This window comes from Neospora caninum, chromosome III (assembly GCF_000208865.1).
Source record: "Neospora caninum Liverpool complete genome, chromosome III".
NCBI classification, from domain to species: Eukaryota; Apicomplexa; class Conoidasida; order Eucoccidiorida; family Sarcocystidae; genus Neospora; species Neospora caninum.
This window is the reverse complement of record NC_018388.1, coordinates 1,748,743-1,762,896: the sequence shown is the minus strand read 5'-3', so window position 1 is coordinate 1,762,896 and position 14,154 is coordinate 1,748,743. Positions and strand designations below refer to the sequence as shown.

General features: G+C 52.3%; 4 protein-coding genes across 4 annotated transcripts; 3 read left to right on the top strand and 1 right to left on the bottom strand.

Moving 5' to 3' along the window:
• Nucleotides 1-735: 735 nt before the first annotated feature.
• On the top strand, nt 736-1,421 carry NCLIV_009040 (conserved hypothetical protein; the record flags this gene model as incomplete). The annotated part of the gene is made up of 6 exons (XM_003880419.1): nt 736-837; nt 898-960; nt 1,016-1,055; nt 1,115-1,214; nt 1,278-1,317; nt 1,371-1,421. The coding sequence occupies 6 exons, from the start codon at nt 736-738 to the stop codon at nt 1,419-1,421; spliced, it is 396 nt and encodes a 131-aa protein (XP_003880468.1).
• Nucleotides 1,422-2,354: 933 nt separating this feature from the next.
• On the top strand, nt 2,355-3,377 carry NCLIV_009030 (metallophosphoesterase, related; the record flags this gene model as incomplete). The annotated part of the gene is made up of 1 exon (XM_003880418.1): nt 2,355-3,377. One exon carries the CDS (start codon nt 2,355-2,357, stop codon nt 3,375-3,377), a length of 1,023 nt encoding a protein of 340 aa, XP_003880467.1.
• Nucleotides 3,378-4,593: 1,216 nt separating this feature from the next.
• On the top strand, nt 4,594-7,032 carry NCLIV_009020 (conserved hypothetical protein; the record flags this gene model as incomplete). Its single annotated transcript, XM_003880417.1, has 8 exons — nt 4,594-4,630; nt 5,232-5,323; nt 5,428-5,549; nt 5,667-5,818; nt 5,908-6,006; nt 6,103-6,249; nt 6,371-6,502; nt 6,989-7,032. 8 exons carry the CDS (start codon nt 4,594-4,596, stop codon nt 7,030-7,032), a joined length of 825 nt encoding a protein of 274 aa, XP_003880466.1.
• A 331-nt stretch (nt 7,033-7,363) lies between these two features.
• Nucleotides 7,364-9,522, bottom strand: NCLIV_009010 (conserved hypothetical protein; the record flags this gene model as incomplete). Its single annotated transcript, XM_003880416.1, has 5 exons — nt 7,364-7,621; nt 7,864-8,112; nt 8,244-8,456; nt 8,796-9,020; nt 9,385-9,522. 5 exons carry the CDS (start codon nt 9,520-9,522, stop codon nt 7,364-7,366), a joined length of 1,083 nt encoding a protein of 360 aa, XP_003880465.1.
• Between the last annotated feature and the right edge of the window lie 4,632 nt (nt 9,523-14,154).

The window sequence follows — 14,154 nt, the reverse complement described above, 5'->3', positions numbered from 1 at the left end:
GAAAAAACACTCTGTCGCAATACGAAGCGACGGTTGCCGTGCGCTGCAATACCCACTCACCAAGCCCAGGGAAGAGTTTTTAAAAAGGCCTACAGTGGGCAACGGAGGGACGGCGATGCCATCGCTAGAGAAAACGGTGCACAGTTTACACGACGTGTGTGAATCAGCCCGCCACGAATCCGCATTATCGCCATCGTCAACCTCGAGTGTTCCAGCATGGCCGCACACCGTATTCTCCTGCGGTTTCACGCGTTTGCTTCATTTCCACTTTCCGAGCTGAATCGCATGGTAGCGAAGCTGTACTAATCCGTCCCAATTTTTGTAGTTGGCATGATATTGGCCTCTGGATGCAATTCAGATAGACAGATCGCATGGGCTCGCTCACTCTACTCTTCTACGGCGACTGGCGTGTACCATTTTCGCCAGCAGCACAAAGAGTGGAAACCAGCCGGTCCGTAGCCACAGTGTTGTGTTTCCCTCTAATGACGCCACATTGAAGTTCGTTCTCTCATGGAAGCGACCAGGCGTCAGGAGCGAGTGCGTTCGAATTCGCATCTGACAGATCCGACGAACAGCAAGTTAAACAAGTCTCCCCTATAGAGCGACAGGCGATTCCTGCTGTATCTACGGGGAGCGGGCTGTCATTCCCCGTTGCTCCAGTGGAGCATTCGCGTGTAGCGATTTCTTTCCAAAAGGGTTGCGTACAGCTGCGATATCCAGACCTTCCATCTCACAATGAATCCAGCCCCTTGTTACATTGGTGTATGCATGGCTGCCACACTATGTGGAAGTGCCTTCTGCGCGGGAGAAGAGCTGAAGCAAATCCCGTTCGGTCCTGTAAGAAAATTGTGTATTCTGCGCAACGCTTGGAGAAAATATCAATCTGCCCACATTCAGGGCGGCTCCACCGCTCTGCTGTCTGCATTCCAAGGGAAATCTGACTTCAAAATCCGCGTTCACGTAAGAAGGGGTGCTCTGCAAGGGAAAACAACGCTAGCTATATGCTCTATTTCAGGCTCCAGAGGAAGACACTGAGGATGTACTGGAAGCCTTGGGTATGTAGGAAACAAGTGGCGACGTCTTCAGAACCTCAATCCCATTTCGAGGAATGCAGACTCGCTGTTGAGGATCGAACAGGCAGAACGAAGAGCTGACGAAGACGATTACGTGTCTGAAAAGCAGAGACTTCTGAATATTCAGAAGAACCGCATTCGGTAGGAGGTCATCCGCTAGGAAACTGAATCTGTGCAACTGTAGGGAACTTTGATCCAAAACAGAGATATCGTCCAGGCAGCATTCGAACCGATTCATGCGATGGTACGGTCTGCCAGCAAGTCTCGCACCCTTGCTGTCATAAATTCCTTTTACAGATCCCGAACCCTGTCAGGGCGGAAGTTGAACGAAGTAAGCTTATGTGTTGAAGGCGTGTATGTCTACGGCTGTCGAGCGCTGGTCACGTGTTGCAGGCCTGCGAGTCGGCCAGGCCTCTACCATGCGCTTCAAGCAGGAAGAGCCGTCCTCGACAGTCAAGCCGTCGGACAGTTTGGTCAAGAGGTCATCTATCATTCCACGAGCAAAAAGAAGCGTAGACGGCCCCCTTGGCATAAATGGAGAAGTAAAAAATGTCACTGTTTGACCAGTAGACGAGAAAGTCGTCTTTCAACACCGGGGGGGTCACTCCTTTTGCATGCAGACTTCCCACCGCGAGACATTCCTTTAGATGCTGCTCAGTTGCTGTGCGATTGCGGGTGAACTGACGCGCATTTTTGACAGCAGAAACGTTTTGACCAATATTTGTATTATTGTCGTCCAGATATCAATTCGTGTTGAGGAGTGTATCTAGAGTTAAGTGTATGGAGGCGGCCGTGTAGCAGAACCTGCTCTGCGGCAGTCCAGCTATTCGAGACCAAGGCCAAACCGCCGATCCTGATTTAAAATTGCAAATAATGCAACTAATTGGCCTGGACAGTTTTCTGTAGTCGAACCTTACATTTAATTACACAGTATAGGCCACATAGGAGCGTCGTTTCGCCACCTTGTGATCTTGTGTGTCTTAGTGACGTAGTGGACACGCTGCTGGCTACCAACGCAGATTCCTTCTTCATTCTCCAGACATGTTTTGCTCACTTCCACATAATTCCTGGCTTTCCAGGGAACGTACATCTGTCGGTTCGCTTCGGTTCTCCCAATGTAGACGGCCGTTGGTGGAGAAAGGGGCACTGCCTTCAGGGAGAAGCACGATCGTGCCCGTGTGCGTCAGGAGCACATGGCAGAATCAACGAGGCGGTCGAGCGCGCACGAAGATGAACGTGTACCTGCTCGCTTTCCTTTTTACGTGTTTTCTGACACGGCCGATGACTGCTCTGGCATCCGATTCTCTTGACTTTCTCTGGCCGGGTTCTCGGATCTTAGCTGTGGGCGACCTTCACGGCGACATCGGCAATACAATGCTGCTGTTGTACGGCGCTGGAGTGGTGGACGAAGATGGAAACTGGATTGGTGGCGACTCTCTCCTGATCCAGACTGGTGATGTCGTCGATAGAGGCCCCGATGGAAAGCGTATTTACGATTACCTTTCAACTCTGTCTGCGCAGGCAAAGGAGAGGGGAGGAAAGATCGTTCAACTTCTCGGAAACCATGATGTAATGAATGTCTGTGGAGATTTTCGATATGCACATCCTGCAGAAACGATGGAATTTGGAGGTGCCGCGGGTCGCCGCCAGCAGTTCATGGATGATGGACATTATGGCAAGATGCTCCGATCATTCCCAGCATCGATAAAGGTGAACGGCGTCATCTTCGCCCATGCGGGGATCCCGAGCGAGTTCGCTGCTGTGGGACTCGGAAAGCTCACGCAACAGCTTCATGAAGAACTGGCAGACGATTGCAAGCTGCATAACGTTCGGTTCTACAACGAGGCTATGGGGTTGCGAACGGGTGATCTATTTGTGGCCGGTTCTCATGGTCCACTCTGGACACGGGTTTTTTCCATGGGGCAAATGACGAAGATATGCGAGGAGCTTGAAAAGGCCCTAGGGATACTGGAGTCTGAGAAAATGGTCATTGGCCATACAGTGCAGGAATCCGGCAACATTGAGTTCTACTGTGATGGTAGGCTCATCTTGATCGACACAGGAATCAGTCGGTACGTAGCTAATTCGCCTAGGATGCTCGAAATCCAGAATGGTGCTTTCTTTGAGTGGAGGCTCGAGATTTCTGAGCAGGTCAGTGAGGGTGAACCCAGCGTGCGTGGGACTAAGCGGCCGTTGAATATCCCAGCCCTGAAGGAACCGGACAGCACGGCGACACGTACTGACGGCAGCGCAGCTGGCCACGAAGACAAGTCGGATGGGAGCTGCCGTGGAGATGAGCTCTGACTACTCGCTTCTGACTGATACTGGTTATATTTCCATCGTTTACACGCCTCTGCATCCCTGAGGATTAGAGAACTGCTGAGTGTGTAAATGGTGTCCAATTTCGTACTCAAAAGAACTTACGCAGGTCCTTGAATTAATGTCGTCACTCGCTAATGTTCTGGCACGCCAGGTTCGTGTGCTGTCCACTTGTCCTACCGCTGTCCCTTCCGGTGTACAACCTGACGTTTGATCATATCGCAGAAGACAGCCACACTGCGGCTTTGCTATCAGCACACGTTTTTACCACGTAGCCATACCAAGAGCCTGCCTGATGTCGCTCCTAATCATCGAGAGATTCTTACCATGCTGCCTAATCGAGCGAGTCACAGTAACCGTTTTCTATCAACGCGTAGCGATTGGGAAGCAGCTCATCCAAGTCAATTTGGGGAGCCACCGACCAGGAATCCAGCTTCTAGCGGGGAAGGGGGATGAGTTTGCATATACTTTGGGACACAAGGAACTAAGTTCACAAAAGTGACACTGTCGTATTCGTTTAGGCAGCAGCTCGTCTCTGGACACGCTGCGTCTGTGCGACGGAAAACGCAAGAGCGGCAGGTACATAAGTCCGAAAACTACAATAGGCACAGCCTGCCAACGTTATCTCAGATGTGGCAGGGTCGTGTGTGGGGGCCTGTGCTTTGTCGGTGCCACGGTGGAGTCTCGTCCATCTCGAGCAGCCACGTGTACGTCCTGCAGCCCGTTTTGACAAAAATTAACGGACAAACCCGGAAAGGAGTGCTGGCTTGTCGGTAACTAGACACGTGAGATGGAAACCGTAGTTGCTCGATTTCACTTATAACGCAGCTCGCATTGTCCTTAGAACTAGTACCCTACAATCGCAGTCGTCACCTTAGTCACGATTAATGAACCGCTGGGGGCTGATCATATCGTCAATTCGTCTTCCTGAGAGATTGGTCCTAGATCCGACTATAGTGTTCCCTTGGAAACACCTTTTTGGCCTGCTGCCTTTGAGGGGGTCAACGGATGGAGAAGATCCGCGGGCGCGCAAGGTACTTTGCGGGCGAAATCAGATGTCAGTGAGTCAGACTATGCGGACAGTTGCCTGCTGGTCACTATCCTTCCGTCAAAGAGATTGCAGGGGAACGGATCAGGCATTCTTACTTGAGTTACAGACGCCACCGCTGTTGTCGGCTGCTTCGGTTTCTGCTAGCGACTGATGCGCCTGGCAATCCTGGTAGCTGACGTGAACCCGAGTACGTGGAAGCAAGAGAGTGACTTCCTTGACACTTTTGAGTTCAAAGCTGGATCGTGTTGCAACGAGATCAGACGGACGTTCGCAGAGAAGAAAACAATCAGGTTCCCTAGGCTTACGACGAGGTCTGAGCTGATATACCGTCTTCACGATGATGGATCAGACGCATTTCCCTTTGGCAGCCGAATGGGGCCGGCAGCTGGAAGAGTTGCTTGTTCGGGAGTCGGGCTACCATAAAATTAAAGGTGGTGTTAAAACGCTCTACGAGGCAGGCGGCAAGGGTCAGCTCCTTTCAATGGCCGAAAAGCTGCTTTCCGCTACGACGAAGGTCGTGGCGATCCTTGTCGGCTCAGCTAACTGTACAATTATGTGGCCTCCTACAGACACAGACGGCCCTGGTGGCGCATTTGCCCTCACTCGAACTCTCCAGCAATTGGGCCGACAAGTTGTGCTCGTAACAGGCAAGTCTCGGGTTGCTCATGCCCTGCCTCGAACAGTGTCTCGGGCTGCTTGAACATTTCCCCCAGAGACATAGAGCGAGATATATTGCTCGGCTCGCCTGCGTATGCGTTTGCTTTTTCCGTCGTTTCCTTTTTTCGCAGATGAACTGAATCATGAGCAAGTATTTGAGTCTCTGAAAAAGGCAAACCTTTCCATGGTTGAGTGTGCAGAGTTGACCGCGGCTACACTGCAGGTGAGGAACTGCCCACTTCGCAGTCTACTGGAACGGCACCTACAGTGCGTAGATTTATCAACTTCTCCCCCCTCGAGCTGATGGACTGTCCACTGGTTCTTCAGGACGTTCCAACTGAGACAGCAGCATACGTCAAATTTGCTTGCCAGCGCAACTGGACAGAGGCTGAAGATGTGCGGCTACAGAAAGTGTACGACGCAGCGGATTTCATCCTAAACCTTGGCAGGTAACAGCTCGAAGTGCAAATTCTTCGCTGTTGCCAACCAGTGAGTCATCGCAAGTGCCAGTGTTGATTCATTTTGGATTCGTATACGAATTTTTATTGCTCGGCATGTCTTCCCAGACCGGGCCCAGGAGAAGAAGGCGAAACGCGAGCGCACGACCGGGCAAATATGACTGCATTCGATTCCTCTTTCAAGTTCTTTTTCACTCGGCCCGAGAGATTTGCTCTGCGGCCTGATCATGTCGCCACCACTGCGGTCATTGGGGAACTAGGTGAGGCTCACACTCTCTCTGCAGCACCTGCTGGTGGCGCAAAGCAGTCGCTCATCAGAAAACGTATCTGTTGCCTACATCTGTTGCAGGCAACGAGCTAGGAATGGGCCGTTTAATCAACTGTGTCAAGGAAAACGTCGAGTACGGAGAAGATATAGGATGCAATGTCCCAGCGGACTTGACTTTGGGTAAGTTGGTCGTGACTGCGATGCTCAGACGCTGCAGCCTACAACATTTCCACAAGTTCTTTTGCTATTTTGAGGGTTCTCTGTCTGGCCTTGCAGTTGCGACGACAGCGAACTGGGGAGCATGGGGCCTCTCTGCCATGTTGACCCTCCTGTCAACCGCCGCGGGCGAGAAAACGTCCGCTGAGAGCCTACTGCCGGATGTATTGTCACAGAAGCTAATTCTGAAGACGCTTGTCGAAGAAGGTCAGTCTGAAGCGGCATGCTTGACTCTTTGTGCTGAGTGGCCCAGGCTGATAGGTGATACTGCCCATACGCAGGAAAAGATTGGGCTGCTGCTTGTCTGCATGCTGCATTTGATTGGCAGGAGCTCGCTGCGGTCTTACGTGGACAAGAGATGAGATCATTGACAGGTTCGAGTCCGAGGAGAACTGGAAGTTCTTGAACGAACTGCGGCAGTTGACATTTTCGTTCCTCAAATCTATCCAAGGCCAAAACTGTAAGTCGCTGTCCGTCAGCGCTCACATGTCATCGAAACGCGACTCGCTTGAAACGCATTGTGTGGTCCATCCTGCCAAATGCGCCGCGCTCTGAATGCAGCATCGACTTCGCCAGAGAAGATTCCAACACCCGCCTCGTCTGATTCGGTGGACACGACGATGTCTCAAAACATTAGGAACACGAGAGCAGATGCATGAAAGTCCTCTGAGGCGGAACAAGCGGATGTCCATCGCCGTCGACGCATCAAGGCTAACGCAGAGATTCTCAGAGTAGACGAAAACGACGGCCCTCGTTGATTCCCTCGGACCGCTTTTCTCGAGCTAGGTTCCTTTTGGGTTGCGCGCGGCTGTTTGTTTTGTGAGTCACCTGGACCGCCTTCCGACGTGGGAAGAGGCCCTGGCGACTAGAAGGAGAGGCCGCCTGCCGCATGATTGTGAACGTTTGACTGACCATTTGTCTTTCACATAGTCACCTCGTCTCACAGCGGCGACGGGTCACCGTTCCCACGGAGAACGTGTGGGCTACTGAAAAAGGGGACCGAACTTTGGTTTGAGTGGTTGGAAGCTTTCTCCGATGGCGTAACGCGCTGCAATGCCGTATTTTTCTTGTTCGCGAAGCAGTTGCCTGTGCAGCTGCTGCCTCTGAACATGGGGGAGGAGGAAACTCGTCACCAACTCCCGGGTTATCGTGGTTGGGTTTGAGTATCTCTCTTCCAGCTCGTCGACTACTGCTGAAAGCTGTTCGACCCGTAGTTTCGCTTCTATGACAGCCTGAGAGAAGCACGCAGACAGAAGGGAAAAAGGGTGGCAATGCACGTGTCCCTGGAACCTCTGGTTTCGGGCTGTTGCAGAAAAACCTTTCATACTTGCTGCTTCGCTGCTTGCTCCACGGAGGCTGTAAGTATGTCTTCGACGTAAGAGTCAACTGTCTGGTGATGCAGAGTCATGACGCGCTTGAATGTTTCATCCTCTCGAGCGCGGAGGAGTTCCTCAGCCTGGCGAGTGCCAGACTCTTGTGCCTCTCGCATCCTCCGGTCTCGTTCAGCCAGATTAACCATCGCAGCAATCCGTCGTTCCTCTTCCACCTTCCGGAGTTCTTTCGCGAGCTCATCCAGCGTCTGTACGCAAACCCGGCCTCTCGCAAGCGCTGGCACAACTTAGAGTCTTTTGTACATGACAATGGTGCAATCGCAGTGCACGCGTTCGTTATATACCACAGCCTGGCGGTGTCGCCAGCGGGGCGCCCCCACACATTGTGCTCAGGGGACCTGCCAATAGGTGAAGTGGTGGAACCCGACAATAGTGTAGGTGGCCTTGCCAAGGACGTTTCGCTGGCAAACAGCCTGGAAATTCCCTTTACCTCGGAGATAGCCTGTCCTTGAATCGATGCCATGAGCACTTCGGCTGCTTCCTCGGTGGTTTCGCCGATAGCTTGAACTTGTTGGTCCTCCACCGGCACGTCTTTCAGTTGCTCAGCAGCACGGAGGAAGTTGATGAGGTCCAGCCTCATCTGTTTGCCTGCAAACATTCGCTGTTGGCAAGTTTGTCCCCGTAGCACTCGCTGCAGAAGAACTGCTGCGACCTGAACCGCTTCATCCTCCGGCAACACCTGCCACAGCACACCATCAAGGGCCCTAAGCGATGTCATCTCGGCTTTCGTCTAAACAGCTGAGACGTGACACTGCTCGGCTGCCGCGCAGGGAGGTTGCACTGTGCTTCCCAGTTTCTGTCGCGACTGACCTCCTCGACCCGCGGGGTCTCGGGTCTCTCTCGTATGTTACGAATGTGGAATTTTTTGAGGGACACGCTGGCATCCGTCACAGTACGCGACTGCGAACCCGTCAACTGCAGCATGGCGCTGGCTGCTTCGAGGCCTTGTGTGTTTCCGCGATCCCGTTCTGCCTGTTCCCGGACAGCTTCTTGCCGAAGACGGGTGGCCGTTTCCTCAAGAGCCTGCGCGAAATAGACACCGTACATCATGTGAAGGCGTGTGAGGGATGGGGCACTGACAGGATGCAATATATGGGCAGACGAGAGCCCGGTCGCTACCGCACCGACCTGTTTTAGCTTTGATTCCGCGCGCCCCGAGGAGGCGGTCTTCCGTCCTCGTGGGAATACGGTTTTCTTGTGTTTTTGCCCCGTCGACGCCTCTATCTCTGAAAGGGCCAAGAAATCCTGAAGAAGGAACGACGGTCAGCGCACCGACACCGGACAGAGCAGTGCGAGTGTGCGAGGCGTATGTTTCTCGAGCCATGTGTTTTCGAGAGGCGATAGAGCCGCAAACTAACTGACCTTCAGAGCTGAAGGGGTGATCTGCAGCGAAGCGTAAGGATCACCAGGGATGTATCCCTTCATCGACCGAGGAGCAAACATATCTGACGCCCTTTTGGAGCTGTCGCTGATTGCCTTCCATCTTTGTGGATTCATGAGGCTTTCCATGGCAACACGCTGTTGCCACATGCGCCGTAGCGTTTTTATCCGCTTTGCATCTGTCTTGATAGCCTGCACAGCTTCCTTCTGCGATAGACGCATTCGCATTCTCTCTACAACATCCTCTTCCTTGTTGCGGAACGCTTCTCTCCTTTCTCTTATTGCCAACCGGAAGAGCCCCAACCTGCGATCCTGACACGACCAGAAAGGTACTGCAGCAAGCGCTGTTTAAGCCTTTTTTCTCTTCCCCATTTTGCTCTTTTTTCTTTGTGTTGAAAGGTCGGCCTGTGCAGGTGCTCGCAAGTCTTTCCTTCGGTCGCATTTTCTTTTGGTGAGATTTCTTATTATTCAATTCCTTTAAATGTTTTTACTAATAAAAATAAATCTAAATCACGCTGCGGCGCACAGGTAGCCGAACTAGCAACTGCAGTCGCTCTTTCGTGTGACGTACATGCAGCTCTTTGATGCGCCTCTCCCGGTCTGCCCACTCTCTGAATTCCTGCTCCTTCATAAGAGAGGCTCTCGCTTGAAACGAGTACTCGTCTGTGGTTGGGGGGAGAAGTCTCTCAATCTTGCGTTTCTGCCGCATTCTCTGAACAATGGAAATCTCGAGCTGCGTTGCCGGCAACCCTCTCTCCCAGCACAAGTGTGCAATAGTAAGCTCTTCCGGACTCTGTCCCTCCGGAACGACAAATGGAGGCGAATAAGGAACCGTTTGAACTTCTCGTTCAGAATAAACAGACTGAATTCCAATGCTTGACCTTCCTTGTCCTGGATGAAACGGATTTTCGCTTCGAGACCTCGACAGGTCGTTTGCTTTAATATCAAACAGCGCAGCACACACGAAAGGTCACTTTCTGTAGCAGGGACCATGTTTCTGGGACTTCACGAGGCGCGACAGCGACGCTACCTTATTTCGGAGAGTTGTGTGTGATCTATTCTCTGCCATAGCAACAACTGCGTAGCAGTTGGTTGTTCTGGTGCTAAGGTCCTACTTTTTATAGTTCGATCGAAAGCGGCTTTTTCATCAGCGGGGTGTCTGGCCGGCGTCTCGCCCTCGAGATCAGCCTTTTCATACCCCAGAGAGGGAGAGGCGGCTCCTTCACCCGGCGAGCCATAGTGGAAAAACTTATACCTCTGGTCTCCCGAGACTTTCCCATGATTTTCGTCCTTTTCAAAAACGCCACGCCACTGAGAAGGGGCTTCACCAACTATGCACGCGTGTACCGCAGGACACTCGACACGATACAGCCACGTATCGTGCACAGAGTCTAAAAATGATCCTTTTCGGTCTGAGACTCTCGTCAGACGGGCGGCGACAGTTTTCCCTACGTGTTGGGAATGGTCCGCGAGTGCAGCCAACGCAAAAGTAGGGTCGAGCAATGAATCCAACGGACGCTCCCCCGTGCAATGAATGAACGGTTTTGCCATTAGAAAAACTAACGGTGGGGAAGGTCATTCAGTACACAGAACACCGCTTCAGTTTGCCGGGCGATCTATTAACCGCCACCGAGAATAACGGTGATACTTCGGACTGCGAACTGTGAGTTGCTGCGAAGGGATCGCTGACTGACTGCGCCATACAATGGTTACGTACACTCCTCATTCGACGGTGCCGAATGGGTATGAAGACCAGACAAACTCTTGCTTTGTTATTTCCGACAGTCTGTGAACATGGTCTGGTGAGGACCCTCCAGATGCTTGTAGCAGGGAAACGAAAGGCCAAAAACAGAAGGAGCAACGGTTCTCGGCGTCATCGTCGGGGCAGGCTCCCCGACAGCAATGTCCAGCTGCCAGGCTGCATGACTTTCATGGCTGGGAGGCGAAGTAGGTGTTGGCCGCGTCTATTTGTGGAAGTGTGAAACAAATCCCTAGAGGCATACTATCTCTTCCGACCATTGTTGACATTCTCCGTGGGCCTTACGGACTCTCACTGCGTTATCATAGCTTGACTTTTTTAAAAATGTGCCCCACAGTGGCGCATGCAGACGGATACGACGCACGTAGCGGGACGAGCAAATCTCGCAAGTCGTAAGATGCATATGTGCCAGTGTTGCGCGCTTCAGGACTTCACCATGCTCTCCCAGATGGGCGACAGTCTCGATTTCAACGCCGCTTGCAAGTGCAACCTGCTTGGTGTGCCTGCAAGTTGACTAACGCATCTTCCTCCATCCCGTGTCCTGATACGACACTTCGTGATATCCTGCACAAAACACCGTTGCAAGAAGCCCCGGTGAGCGTCCTCAGCCAGAGTTCAACGTGACATTAGCGATCTGGCAAGCATAAGAATACGCATATGACAATCCACCGAAAAATAAGGTCACCTATCTTCAGAAATACCGCACTACAACTGGTCCCTGATTTGCATATTTCTCCTTTACGGCGGTGCCTCGATAAGCACAGCACAACTAAGGAGAGCCCCGCAATTGAGGCCACACATCAAAAACAGTCTACGTGATGCGCACTTGCGGCAGCACTAACAAACACGCCCAAACTATAGAACTCACAACTCTCTGGCCAACCTCATCCGCCGAGTATTCAGCAGCGCTTCAATACCCCGGAGAAGGTATCGGCCCAGTCGTTCTTCTTTCTTCAGTGTTTCGGTAAGTCGTCCGATTGCCCCGCCATAATGCAATGAGGTGCTTTCCGCGAAACGGGTACCACATCCGCCAATGGAGGAGAAGCTGGTCAAAAGGAGGACCAACGAAACTGGACAGGGATCCACGGGATGGTTACATAGCACCATGGTGGCCCGCAGGCGATGATGTGCTTCGTCCAACAACAGCATATGTCAGAGCAAAAGCCTGAGATGAAATTTTCACTGTATGCTCATTTTGAGAGGGGAAAGCGGCTGTCAGGCGGTGCGTATCATTGAGCCTCTCGCGTTAAGGAAACAGGCACCACTCGTCCGTGGCCACCTCAAGAAAAAATTATGCCGTTTCGCAGGCCTGCTGTTCTCGTGATCAGCGCTATCGAAGTATTCTTTATCGATATGTAGCTGGTCCCTCTCTGATAGCCTTGCAGGTCGTGAAGGCTTTTTACGGCAGCACGGCAGAGGCCGTAGGTCTTCCTGTCTCGATTCCATTCCTCTCTTTAAGCGTGGGACCGGAAGCGGCCCCTGCTTCCTTCGCCGTTGATAGAAGGGGGGAGCATCTTCTGGTTTCGAAACACCGTCGCGGCAGGCTAACACGCGAGCGTTTCTCCACGGGAACCGCCACCGGTCTTATCTGCCGCGCGCCTTCACCAGGGCCCTTCTATCGTAGGCCAGAGGTATGCGTGAGCATGAGGCTGTCGTCAGCGCTGGATGCTGGGACAGATTCCTCGCAATTCCGGTCGCAATGAATTCCTTCACTAATGCCCAAACTGTACGAGAACCGCCTCTTGATAAACCGAGTGCCTTAGAATTTCCCTCCTCTGACCACTGTCACGAGAAATCTGGCGCCGGAAAGCCGTTTTAATCTGCAGTGGCTTAACACGCTCCTCGCTCGGGCTAGGGCGATGCAAAAAGTGGATCTTATTTGATAGTTCGAGCACCGAATCAGCGTGACCATGTGAACACTACACATGCAGAATTTATGGCAGCAACGGCCAAAGACGCGTACGAGTTTTTCCTGCATTCAAAAAGGAACCCACGTATCTTCCACTTTGCAACAGGGACTTTAGCCAGGCTGCTCCCCCCTCAAGCGTCTCCAGTCGGAACCAATGGTCACGATCAGATACACTTTGTACGAGCCCACGGGAGCTTGCAATACAAGTGCTACGAAACTACGACGACGCCCACCAAGGCAAAGCAACGACGAAGCAATTATCACTCGGACATGAAAAAATACCTGAACGAGACTCAGAAGTTCGATTAACGGGTAGACTCGTTTGTTACAGCGACTGCCGTTATCTCAACAAGAGCCTGCATTGGCAATTCTTTGACAGCATAGGCAGCTCGAGTCGGGAAGACGCTATTGCCTGGTTCATTTGAAACGGATCCTCCTTCTGTGCACTGGTGGCCAGCACAAGTGTCAGAGAAGAACTTTCCGTAGACTTGGTTGACGAGACCGAAGTGAGCCGTATCAGTGACAAGTACAGTGGTACTGACTATATCCTGGGGAGAACACCTTGCTGCCTTCAAAATGTTTGATATGTTGGCCAGGCACTGCACGCACACGCAGGAAGGATGAAGCTTTCCAAAATGAGTTGTGAAACTAAAGGGGGAAGTGGATACCTGCCTGTTACCTCTGAAAGCCCTAAACAGCCAAACGGGACACCGAGAAATGGTCCATTTTCACCGTGTGTGTGTGGTGTGCGCGTCTGCGCGCCGACTCCTTTCCAAGCATGTGTGGCGCTTCACAAAGCCGCTTGCCTCCACAAGCGGAAAACAATTGCTCGACGGCAATTTACTGAACGATATGTCTGGCCGCTCCGCATGTACCAAAGGAACTAGACGCTGGCTGGATTGGCGTCCGGATATCCGCTCGCGCACCTGCTTTGCCTGTGCTTTAACACCGCCTTCCACGAGTTGCATGGTACGAGGATCGAGCCCGATTTGTCCACTAACGAAAACAAGGCCGTTTGCTTTCACTGCTTGGTTGTAAGGCCCGATGGGTGCCGGTGCCTCCGGAGTGTAAATGCTTTCTTTCATAGTTCTAGCAGGAGCGAATCCGCTCGCCACCGTAGCCAGGTGACCCCGGTGTGTGGCACAGAAGGGTACCAACGCTTTGATGCCGTAGCGCGAGCCGGCCAGCATGGTCTTGAGAGGAGCAGTTCACGAAAAGATGGAAGGCAAAGGCGAACAGAGTGTATCTGTTTCACAAGAAAACATTTCTGGCCAAGGATACTGGATTGCTCTGTCTGCCAGCCGTGAACTGCGATCTCGCGATGACAAAAGCATGCTGCATGCGCTGGAAGCCAGAAGGCCGAAGCTGACAGAGCAAATGGCGAACACGCGGCAAAACCTTGTAAAAAGGGAGGCCCCTTCGGCTGAGTCCTAAAAAAATCTGGCTCCTCAGTGGAAGAGTAACCGTAAATGTCATCTTCTTTGAGGATCCTGCATGTGTTGTCCGTGCAGTTACCGTACCGTCTCCCACATGTTCGGAGAGCGGGGCGCCACGTCAGTGCCTGGTTACGCGCACAACAACAAAACGCCGAATCGGGCGATTGTGCTTCTTCTCCCGTTGGCCTTTTTCTTCCGCCAGTTTCAGATGACCTCTCTGCAGCCTTCTGGTCAGGT